Raw genomic sequence first — 12,546 nt, forward strand, 5'->3', positions numbered from 1 at the left:
AATAATTTATTTTCTAGGCATAGACTGAAGCATTGTCATCCCTAATTTATGTTAAATCTTGAGGGGAAAAAAATGGCCGCAAACTCTATTGTTTAGACACTAAATAGAGACTTTTGCAGAGTTTGATAATTTAACTAATTGCCCTGTAAACTCAGTAAGATGCACCAAACAATGGACTTTTTAAACTAGGTCAAAAGGGATGCATCCTCAACTGGTGCTTATTCATCAATTTGAAGAAGGGTCCCGACCCGACACCTATCTTTGTTCTCCAGAGATGCTGCCTGACCCACTGTTGTACTCCAGCATTTTGTGTATTTTTGTTGATTAAAATTATAAATGACCCAATTGATGATTTACCATTATTCATTGACTAAGCGTTTAAAATATTAGATTGCATGTTTTAAACCTTTTATAATCTAAAGCTCCACAAAGCAAAATCAGCAACAATAAGCTTTGGTAGATAAATCATCTTTAGCTTGATTTATAATAAAGTAATGGCCTTATTTACTACATTTCCTATTGCTGCTCTCCCTTCATGGGTGCTCACTCCCTTTGTAAGTGGTATCTCCTTTCTGTCTCAGCGCTCTTGAAATAAATGCACCCATACAATTCATTATTTTGTTTATCTCCTAGTACCCTACCCTCAAGCCACTCCCCACCCACTCTCACCACCCCCCCCCCCCCCCCCTTTGCTCAAACTAGGTGTCACCCAACAACACATGTGACAAATTAGTCATGCCAACCAAATGGTTAAAAAGTAGCACTAAATATCAGAAGAATGAGACAAAAGTGACTCATGATTCAGGATAGGATCTTCAGTACATTTACAAGTTGAATTAAATTTAGCAGGAACTCTGACCACAGTTATTATGGTTATTGCCCTTGTTGAATAAATTATAATATTATGTGCAACAGAATGGAATCTAAATACCATGAGAACAACTCTATAACTAATTATTTTATTTTCAATTAAGGAAATGAGGATTTACTTCCAAAAATAGATAACTGCATTCATTCCAAATCAGAATTCATTCCAAAATGCATTAAGATGTAATTAAATACACAATTTATATGTTTCCCATACTGATGACTAATTTACCCGAGCAGTGTCATTCTTAGCCTGCTCTAGTCATTACTCTGTATCCTTCCAGTGTCACATACATTACTTATTTCTGCAAACTATTTGCAATTATTAGGAGTAATTTGTTGTGATGGATTAATGAGTAATTTCAGTCACTGCTCATACTTCACAGCTTACATTGGAAATGAATAATTTATAGGAAGGCAAAAAGATTGTTTATGACATTGGGCATTGTAATTTAACAGCTGTTGCCTGGTACTATTGCTTGTAATTTGTTCTTGCCTTAATTATATAAACTTCAGTCAATTAGAATAAAACCTAGTTGTTAAAATATGGAGAAAAAAAACATAATGCTCTTCTCCACCTTGCAATTCAATCTAATTAAAACACTGTCTGTAAAATTATGAAAGACTTAGATAGGGTAGACGGTCAGAACCGTTATCCCAGGATGGAAAAATCAAATACTAGAGGGCATGAGTTCAAGGTGAGAAGGGCAAGGTTTAAAGGAGATGTGTGGGCCAAGTCCTTTTTTTAAACACAGTGGGTGGTGAATGCCTGGAATTTGCTGCCCTGGGTGGTGGTTGAGTCAGATGCAATAGAGGCATTCAAGAGACTTTTTGGATAGGCATGTAGATCTGCTGGGAATGAAGGGATATGGATTATGTGCAGGCAGATAAGAGATGGTCTTGGCATCATGTTTGGCATAGACATTCTTGTGCTGTATTGTTCTATTTGTGTGAGTTTAGTTTAATGTCACGTGTACTGAGGTACACTGAAAAGCTTTTTTGTTGTGTACTAACCAGTCAGCAGAAAGACAATACATGATTACAATTGATCAATTTAAAGTGTACAGACACATGATAAGGGGATAGCCTTTACTGCAAGGTAAAGCTGGCAAAGTCCGATCAAGGGTAGTCCGAGGGTCACCAAAGAGGTAGATAGTAGTTCAGCACTGCTCTCTGGTCGTGGTGAGGTTTATTGATGCCTAAGTGATGCTTATTCTCAGTAAGCTCAATATTAGGTAGGCCCTAAATGTTAGGTGATTTGTTGAAGAAAATATCAGCAAAACTCCATCAATCTCTCACTGGCTTGGTATCATCCCACCCAATGATACCCATTCCACAGAAAAAAAAGAGAAATATAATTAATAATTGCTTTAACCAATCCTCGTTTGATCTCACGTATTTCATGACATTTACTGAACTGAATTGTATAGAAATGAAGATGTTTTTTCTGAGCTAATAAGTACTAGGTGCCATCTTTAATCTCTTCCTTGCTTACCAGAGCATTCTCCCAGATTCCCTGGTGGACACTGACAGACGTATGGTCCCTGGCCCTCACCGCCTCTAATGCAATGCATGTCGCTTGGGCAAGGCTTGTCTTGGCAAACATCGGAAACCACAGGGCAGAGTTCACCTGTTGTTGGAAAGAAAACAAACAGAGAAACAGTGAAGATAGGCACAAAAAGCTGGAGTAACTCAGCGGGTCAGGCAGCATCTCTGGGGAGAAGGAATAGGTGACATTTTGGGTCGAGACCCTTCTTCAGACTGAGTCTCAGAGGAGAGGGAAACGAGAGATATGAAAAGGTACATAGAACAAATGAATGGAAGATATGCAAAAGGACTAATCAAAGCCAGCACTAATGATCAAGGAAAGGTGGAGGCCACAGTAGTCCATTGTTAACTGTGGGGAAGGTGATATTGAGTGATGCAAACAGTGAAACTCAGCAGGACGACAGTGAAACTAGTACAATGACTAGGGTGAGGGCGCGACACAGAGAGAGGGGGGTTACTTGAAGTTAGAGATGCCAATGTCCATACTGCTGGGTTGTAAGCTTCCCTAGCAAAATATGAGGTGCTGTTCCTCCAATTTGCACTGGGCCTCACTCTGACATGGAAGATACCCAGGACAGAAAGGTCAGTATGGGAATGGGAAGGGGAATTATAGTGTTTGGCAACCGGGAGATTGCGTAGGCCAAGGCGGACTGAGTGAAGGTGTTCAGCGAAAGGATTGCCTGAGAGAAACAATGTTAGCCAATCCCTACTTAAGGCTATAATCATATATTATTTTATACTGAGATATTATATATATTTATTAATGCTTCTTTATATTAAATTTCAAGTAACATTTTAGTTTCTTAGATAATTCTCAGATTCTTTAATATAAGACATTGAAATAAGAACTGTCAATTTGTTCACATTAAGATTGTACGTTGCTGATTTATCCACGGCAGATACTAATGGACTGCAGAAACAGACACTAAATTAATCTCTCATAGTTATAACTGCTTTCTTTTCGTGTTAAAATGTATCCACTGATATGTTGAAGTCTGTTGAAATGAAACAAAAGTTTTGCAAGATAATTATCTATAAATTTACACAACAGGTGTGCATGGATTGATATGGATCAGATTCACGCACAATGAAGGCAGCAGGATTGATTCACAGTCTTTGTGAGCTAGCCGACTGTTATCAGAGAATTACAATTGGAAACTATGCCTGGTTTAAAGATGAGAAATGAGAGATCAAGAACCTTGCTCCTCACTGGATCACCCTGGAAAGCATGAATGTATTTATTGCACAGGCACACACTAGTCCCCCACACATGCACAACCAGAACTGTTCTGATAATCAAAGTAGCTTCTGACACTGCAATAGCTAAAGCAAGTAGAGCATTTGTATTGTATTGTATTGTATTCAAATTTATTGTCATTGTCTCAGTTAGAGACAACGAAATGAATTTCCCTTACAGGCAGTATCATAAAAATAAAAATAAATAAATAATAATAAATAATAAAACATATTAAAAATAAAATAGAATTTAAAAAAAAAGCACAAACAGTGAAAGTCCACGACACAACATAACACAGTGGCACCAAGGTGAGGAAGGCACCATAGTCCAGCAAGCCTCCACTCCGTTCTTCCCAGATGTTCACTCGTGGTCGAGGCCTTCCTAGCACCCGCAGTCGCCGCCCTGGGTGGCCCGATGTTCAGGCCCTCACGCCGGGCTGGTGGAACGCCGACGCCGAACCCTGACGGTGAACATCCTCCTCAGCGGCCCGGACCTCCCGATCAGCTGCCTCCCGCAGCCGGAGTCCGCAGCTCCCGTGTCCGCAGGCCGAGCCGGGCAGAGTCGCAGGACCCCGCGCTGTCCATCAGCGCCGCCCGCATTGGGAGCTCCGCAAACCGCAGCTCCATGATGTCGGTGCCACAGGTCCAGCACTCCGGGCTCCAGACGGCGATCCCCGGTAAGGCATCGCCAGCCCCGCGATGTATCAGCGTTGTCCCGCCGCTGCTGGAGCTCTGGTCGATCCCGGCAGGAAAGGCCACGCCAATCCAGTAGGTAGGCCGCTGGGGGGGGGGGGGGGGGGGGGGGCGAGGACTGCGACTCGAATAATAGTCGCGTCTTCACCAGGAAGCGGCTGAAGGACGGTATCCCCCGCACCGTACCCTCTTCCCCCACATAAAAACACAAAAAAAACACAAAAAAAACACACTTTTACATAACTAAATAAACAAAAAAACAAAAAGATACCGGGCTGTAGGTGGAGGCTGCTGGCACCAGCGCCACCGGAAGTACAACAATTTGTTCACCAAAGTACTGGACATCATGCACTGTTCATGGTTCATCTCATCATGAATTTTCATAAAACAAGGGTAAAGGAGAACCATGGTTATGACTAGAGCCGGGGTGTTAAGGCACTAAAAAACTCTGAAATAGGCAGGCAAAAAGGCATAATAAAATTACGAAAAAGGCACGAAAAAGGCATTTATGGACAAAAAAAGGCATGTATTTCCACCACCATGGTTAAAAATGATTATATAAAGGTATACCACATTAAATGACCAAAGTTGCCTAGTTACACATAATTACTAGCATTTTTTCAAATTATCTGGTGTCTGTCAGACAGAATATACTTCGGTTGTGAAAAACTTCTTTCTACCTCAGGTGCTGCTATTACTGATGCTGTTATTAAGAAAGCACATCAGTGCCTCTACTTCCTGAGAAGATTACGGAGAGTCGGTTTGTCAAGGAGGACTCTCTCTAGCTTCTACAGGTGCACAGTAGAGAGCATGCTGACCGGTTGCATCGTGGCTTGGTTCAGCAACTTGAGCGCCCTGGAGAGGAAAACACTACAAAAAGTAGTAAACACTGCCCAGTCCATCATCGGCTCTGACCTCCCATCCATCGAGGGGATCTATCGCAGTCGCTGCCTCAAAAAGGCTGGCAGCATCATTAAGGACCCACACTCATCACCCTGCTACCTTCAGGTAGTAGGTAAAGGAGCCTGAAAACTGCAACAACCAGGTTCAGGAATAGCTACTTCCCCACATCCATCAGGTTATTAAACTTGGTTCGGACAAAACTCTGAACATTAATAACCCATTATCTATTATTTGCACTTTATTCGTTTATTTATTCATGTGTGTATATATTTGTACAATGGTATATGGACAAACTGATCTGTTCTGCAGTCATGCCTACTATGTTCTGTTGTGCTGAAGCAAAAAAGCAAGAATTTAATTGTCCTATCAGGGACACATGACAATAAACCCTCTTGAATCTTGAATCTTGAACATAATCTTTCCGTAATGATGACTCGCTTGGTATATGTTCCTCTGTGTATTTCTCTAAAAAACTTCTGAGAGATTTGTTTTCCAATTTCCACAGTGGAATTCGAGCATCAATGAATGCTTGCACAGATCACTTGAAAACCCAGATTTGCGACTGGAGCAAGCAGTAAATGTAGTGAGGAGACAAGCTTGGGTATTTCGCTTCGTGTGCGGACGTGGCGCCGACGGACGAGAAGCCGAAGCAAAGAAGTCGAAGCCAAAGAACCGAATGGAAATGAGGCCGAAACGCCAATAAACCAAAAGAGTACGAAGACAGAACGGCAACTAACCGAAAGAATGGGACGCTTAAATGCAAACTAACCGAAAGGGCGGGACGCCTTTAAGCCAACTAACCAAAAGCTGCGTCGCCTAAAAGCAAACTCACCGAATGGCCGCTGTGTCGAAACGCCACCTACCCAAAAGGCGGCATTGCCTACTCAACAGAAAACTGCCACTCAACAGAAAAGTCCAATAACGGACATGACGTTCCCGAGGGCGGGACTTGTCAGCGATTGGTCAAGACCCCCGCATCCATCACATGACTGTGGAGCGATGAACATTGTCCCCTACCTCCGCTCCACCCGACCAGCAGCCCGCGGAGGGTGGCAGCGGGAGAGTGGGGGCTGTCCCGAGGGATGCGCACCTTCGTTCCGCTCTGAACTTGGTGCTTGGGTTCAGATTGCCCAGTCACCTATGGCTTGTGTGTGAAAATTACCCCCACGCTCCCGTCTCCCCCTTCTCTCTCCCCTCTTCTCTCTCTCCCCCCCTCTCTCTCCCTTCTTTCTCTCCCTTCTCTCTCTCCTCCTCTCTCTCCCCTCTTCTCTCTCTCCTCTCTCTCCACTTTTCACTCTCTCCTCTCTCTTCCCTCCTCTCTCTGCACTCTTCTCTCTCTCTCCTCTCTCTCCCCTCTCTCTCTCCTCCTCTCCCCTCTTCTCTCTACCCCTCCCTCTCTCCTCCTCTCCCCTCTTCTCTCTACCCCTCTCCCTTCTTTCTCTCCGCCTCTCTACCTTCTCTATCTCCCTTTCTCTCTCTCCTCCTCTCTCTTCCCCTCCTCTCCCCCCCTCTCTCCCCCCCTTCTCTCTCTCCCCTTCTCTCACCCCCTCCTCTCTCTCCCCTTCTCTCTTTCTCTCCCCCCTTCTCTCTCTCCTCCTCTCTCTGCCCCTTCTCTCTCTCCTCCGTCTCCACCAGGAGTGTCCGTCACCCAGAGTCATCGCCATTGGATCCCAACCCCCACACCAGGGTGATACCCCCCCCCCCCCCCGCCCTCCTCCAACACCTGGACCCTGACACCCACCCCGGTCGCAGGGAAAGATGGTTCGGGGCAGAGTAAATTGCTTTGAAAACATGGGGGACACACACATTTTCTGGCGGGTCAATGACAAGTCTGCATGACAACGAACATTTTATCCCCCCCCCCCCCCTTGACAACAAGAAGCACGTTTTATTTATTACCATCTCAGCATCTCTGGAGAGAAGGAATGGGTGGTGTTTCATGCCAAGACCATTCTTCAGACCTGAAGACTCAATCTGAAGAGTCTCGACCCCGAAACGCCACCCATTCGTGAAATGCAGTTTAAACCAGCATCTGCAGTTCCTTCCTACACATGGTTATGACAAGCTGAGTAACAGTACATGTTGTGAAAGAAGCTAAGTAATATATGCATGAAAACACTCATATGCACATCTGTAAAATCTATAAACCAATCATGCCAAATGTGTTTGTTCTTGAAATTTATTGACTTTAAGCCCATTTGTTGCACCTTGAGATAATCATGATTTTGAAAGTGCTGGAATTGGTTATGTTCCAAAAGTGGTAAAGAATCCATTAATATCGTGGCTGTGAGAGTTGCAATGTACTTCAAAGGCATGCTCAAATATATTTAAGGAATTCTATGAGTTCCTGAGTTTGCTGATAGGTAGTTATGGTTATTTGTTTTGTTCTCAATAGGTTTTGAGAGGAAAGATGACAATGACAAGGAATGGACATAACCCAATACCAAGAGGCATGTTGCACCCAGGCCAAACCTAATCAGTTAATAATCCCTACCACAGGTAGCATTTGAAGCACGTGTCACCCCTCGTTTCATTCAACAATTAATCCAGTCAATATAATAACCAGTTCTAGGAACTTTCTGTGGCAGGCTCCAACCATGTCAATGCCTCCAAATTCAAAACTACACTGAATTTTTATATTGGCCTCTGATGATACCATCTGTACAGGTGATGGATGTCCTGTTCACATGTCTTTGATTTTGTTGACATGGACGCAAAGCAAAGAAAATGATCAATCAATATATTAATGATGGCTTGTCATCTCCAGGGGAAGGAAGCAGTTAGTTTGATCCAACTAAGGAGAGGGTCTAATAAGAAAGTGCCATCAATTTTATGAACAGAAGATGATTTCATTGGCTCTGTACACCGATTGTGACTGATACAAACCACTTCTTCAGCACATAAATGGATGCTTCCAAGAAAGTAGCAATAATTGTTTTATTCTCAGCACTATTTTTATTCTCAGGTTTTCCAATGTGTCAGGATGATTGATCAAAAACCAAAGTATTACATGGCTGCTGACTCCTCCATCATCCAAGGCCAAAAGGTGTCCAGTGATTAAGTGGTGTGCCTCAATCATTAAGTCTCAAAAAACATGTGGCTGGAGGAACTGAGTGGGTCGAGCAGCATTTGTGGAGTCAGAGATACTTGAACCAGAACGTCAACTGTTTTGTTGCCTCCACAGATGTTGCTTGACCTACTGAGTTCCCTCAGAAGTTTTTTTTTTTTTGGTTCAGATTATACCATTTGTGGTCTCTTGTGCCTCCATTAATTAATTAATTCTCATTTTGGTTCTTGGAAGGAGAGGTTGAGGAAAGATAAAATCAATATCTGGAAATGCTTCTGAGAATTACAGTGGCTTTCTGGATCCTCCAAAGCTTGGCCATTGCTATGGAATTAGATCTTCTCATTCGCAGATGTAGAGAAATTCCGGGGAGAGAAATAATTTTTTGACATGGATGTTGAACAGCTATTATCAAGCAGATTACTATTACTATCTAGCAGAGACTAAACAAACTGCAGATGCTGAAATCTTGAACAAAACACAAAGTGTTGGAGTTACTCAGCAGGTCAGGCATCACCTGATGGAGGGAATGGATAAATGATGTTTTGGGCCAGGTCCTTTCTTTAGACTACTAAACAGTTCATCAACGCCAATTATTTTTCCTCCCAATATAAAGAAATTTAAATTAAGTTTTTAAGTCACAGCAGTTTTGGGGCTAAATTGATGCCAGCAGAAGTGTGGAATTATTGAGCTTTGACTAAATATTTTCTCATTAGAAATCATGAATGTATTGACTAGCTTTTCCTTCTGTCTTTGCAGACCTTGACTTCTCTTCGACTGCTCCTGGCAATCAATATATCAACATAATTTCAACCCAGCCCATCTTCCCTCTCTCACCAGCTGCTCATCATCATAGTTTCTCAAGAACATCTGCAGAAATTCCCCAGAGGAGAGTTTCCCCCCCCCCTATATGATTCTCAATCACCCAAGGCAAGTCTACATGGAATAGTCTGCTGTATCATTAATTAAATGATTTTACATTGGGATGCAATTCAAATGCAATCCCCAGTCAAAGAGATTTATGTCAATTGGTTAAACCATTACTAACCTAATACCCTCCCCTCAAAAAGAATCATGAGTTCAATGCAGGCAAAGTATTTAACTAAATTCCTCGTAGCAAAACATAAAAATGTAACTTCTCACAAAATGTGTTTATCGTAAACATTGCGTCGAGCTCACCCATTGCACCATTGGCAATGAGCACCATAGCTGAGATATTTAGTTCAACATATTGTGCATCAACTGGTACCTGAGGCACATGTAATGCAATGTTTCTCAAACAGTATTTCAGTATCATTGATCAAATGGGATTAGCACTTGAGCTTGATTAGCAAGAAGATCGTCCTTACAATGTTTGTGTCAAATATCTATGCATCTATACAGCTTTTCTAGATCTGGTATTTCTCTTCATTCACAGTTCTAACCTACCAGCAAACAAACCAGCAAACAAAAAGCATAAATGGGGCTTCTAAACATAACATTTAATGGCCTCTAAAGAGCTACATGAGGAAATGCTCAAACACTGCCACATGCATAAATGAAAACAAATGTACTCCAATGACTTGATATCCCTATTTTTCAATTTAGTTGTTTTGGAGAATGGGCACATCGTGAGACAATGTGACTGCACTTATCTTAATGTACCTTCAATAATATATTTAACAACGTTAAAAAAAAATTGTTGGAGGAACACAGGCAGCACCAGGGGTGAGAATAGACACGCAGATGTTCAAAGGTATCAACGGTATTTTATTAGTCACATTCACATACACTTAGGTGTAGTGAAGTGAAATGCTTTTTGCCATTTACGAGTCAGGACTCTGCTTCACACTGATGGAGTGGGGAGCAAGTTGGAAAGCTTCATCTAGGTCTTTGTGTTTTGCTCAAGATTCCAGCATCTGCAGCCTCCTATATCTCTATACATTTAAACTGCATTGTTCGAGGAAGATTTTATATCCATATGTAAAAATACTTACATTTTGCAGATAATATTTCTTTGTATTTTAGAGGTACAGCACGGAAATAGGCCCACTGAGTCCGCACTGACCATCAATCACCCCATACACCAGCACTATCCTACACACCAGGAGCAATTTACAATTTACAGAAGCCAATTAACCTACAAACCTGCACGTCTTTGGAATGTGGTTGAAACCGGAGCACCCGGAGAAAACCCATGCAGTCACAGGGAGAATGTATAAATTCCATACCGACAGCACCCATAGTCAAGATTGAACCCTGGTCTCTCGCGCTGCATGGTAGCAACTCTACTGTTGCACCATGGTGCTGCCCTCATACCCTTTCATAGCAACATAGGACATTTGGCGCTGTGTCCATGACTGCTCATAATCCATTCCCTGACTTAATTCCCAATAACCCATTTTCTCTTGCATGTCTAACAATTTGAGAACTAGGCATGTGAGATAAATGCCTCTATTGTTCCTACCAATCACCTGCACTAAAGGTAATTTACTACAGACTATTCAAAAACCAAACAACATGCTTTAGAAAATGAAAATAGAAAAAACCACAGCAATTGGGTGAGAGCCACATAGTCACAGGGACATCATGCAAATTCTCACAAACAACGTCAGAGATTAGCATTTAATCCGTGCCGGTGGAACTATGCACTCCCACCTGTGGCACCACTTTGCTGATAAGAGCCTAGTGCAAATCTGAAGCTGCACATTATTTTGATAATATGAGCACATTTTAAACAAAAATAAAATGTATCAAATTAACCTTCCTGGTGATCATAAGATCCAGCTATAAAAATCTTACTACGCAACAGTTTTTAAAATGCTGTTGGGTGATTTTCCCAGTTTTTGATATTACTCACCATTGCAAGCACATGTTACACTTCTGTGAAAACGAGGGGACACAAAGCTGATCCGTGCAGTGCTGTAGGTCGTAGTGGACTGTGGTTCTGCAGAAATTACTGGCTCACAGTTGTCTTCTTGACATTCCTCACCAGGGCAACGCTTGTCCACGATAGTGGAGACATGAAGGCCATTGTCCAGATCCCTCTTTGCACTGCTAAGCTTTTGAATTAAATAAACTGCTCTATAGAACCCATTTCTATACATCTGCACTGCCAATAAAACCTCAAGCTGCTGTGTGTCTGTTATTGATTGAATACTAATGATATGAACAGTGTCTTGCTTTTGGATAGCGAATATGTTCCGAAGGCTCCGTCTAAATCCATGGAGATATAGTCCGATAAAATCCTCAGGAGAGATGTTTTCAAATTGAATCGTTATTGCATTGTTTAGCATTTCCTGAGTCAACTGCTCAACATGAACCACTACGTCAACAGGGACAGTGAAGCGTCCATCACTGACTGATACATTTAATATATACTTGCCACTATCAAGTCCCCCAAGTGCAATAATCTTCCCATCTTGGCTGTTTATATTGAACAGACTGTTTTGATCTGATCTGAAGCTGTAGCTAAGAACATCATACATATCCTGATCAGTAGCATGAATTTTTCCAATCATGCCTCCTGAGAATTCATCTTCCATTGTGGAAATAAAAATCTCGAGTGGGATTGCAGTTGGTTTGTGAATGCTTTCTTCAATCACGCGGACAAACACATGGGCGGAAGACATCAGTGGCGGTTTACCCGAATCTTGAGCCTGTTGTAGTTAAAACAAAAACAAATACATAATTGATACATATTTGGTCATTAAGAGAGCGTTAATTATGGCAGAAAACACAAGATCCATGTAGAGTTTCAAGAAGCATATTATTTCTGAAAGTATTTATTAGTTTTAAAGTATTATTATGCTGCAAATTTCATTTTATTGTTGCCACAGATGCTGAATTGCTTCAAATTTTGATCGCGAGGCAAAATGTAAAATGCTATTTAGGAAATTGGGACAATTGCACATGATGGAAGCGTACTAACTAGGGAGGCGATGATGCTGCCTCTTGTGCAGCATACTGTCATATTTCCTATGGTGATTCAGCTAATGCTACGTGTTAATCATCGGTTGGTAACCAGGGATTTTGCAGAGAAGGACATGGTCAAATTTAAAGGGATCCTCAAAGATATCGTGGTTTATCGGTGAATGAATCGGAAGTTGTTTTGATAGAATTTCACAGTGACTTTAATTTGGAGGAGTCGTGTCCTGTTGGCTGAGAGTCCTGTTCTGGGGGCTGTATTGATCCCTATATGAATGAGAATGAATGGATTGATTGTTGTCGAGTTGGACATCCAGCAAAGCATGGAG

The 12,546-nt window shown here is 42.0% G+C and overlaps 1 protein-coding gene across 9 annotated transcripts in view; it reads right to left on the minus strand.

Annotated features, from left to right (window-relative positions):
• fat3 (FAT atypical cadherin 3) overlaps nucleotides 1–12,546 on the minus strand; it is a 657,225-nt gene that overhangs the window by 44,425 nt on the left and 600,254 nt on the right. For all 9 annotated transcript variants that reach the window (XM_033022431.1, XM_033022433.1, XM_033022434.1 and 6 more), the window contains 2 exons: nucleotides 11,151–11,949; nucleotides 2,363–2,497 (listed from right to left, as the gene is read on the minus strand). In XM_033022431.1, the coding sequence (XP_032878322.1) occupies nucleotides 2,363–2,497; nucleotides 11,151–11,949 (934 nt within the window). The remainder of the gene's footprint in view (nucleotides 1–2,362; nucleotides 2,498–11,150; nucleotides 11,950–12,546) is intronic.

The sequence above is a fragment of the Amblyraja radiata genome, chromosome 6, assembly GCF_010909765.2.
Source record: "Amblyraja radiata isolate CabotCenter1 chromosome 6, sAmbRad1.1.pri, whole genome shotgun sequence".
NCBI classification, from domain to species: Eukaryota; Metazoa; Chordata; class Chondrichthyes; order Rajiformes; family Rajidae; genus Amblyraja; species Amblyraja radiata.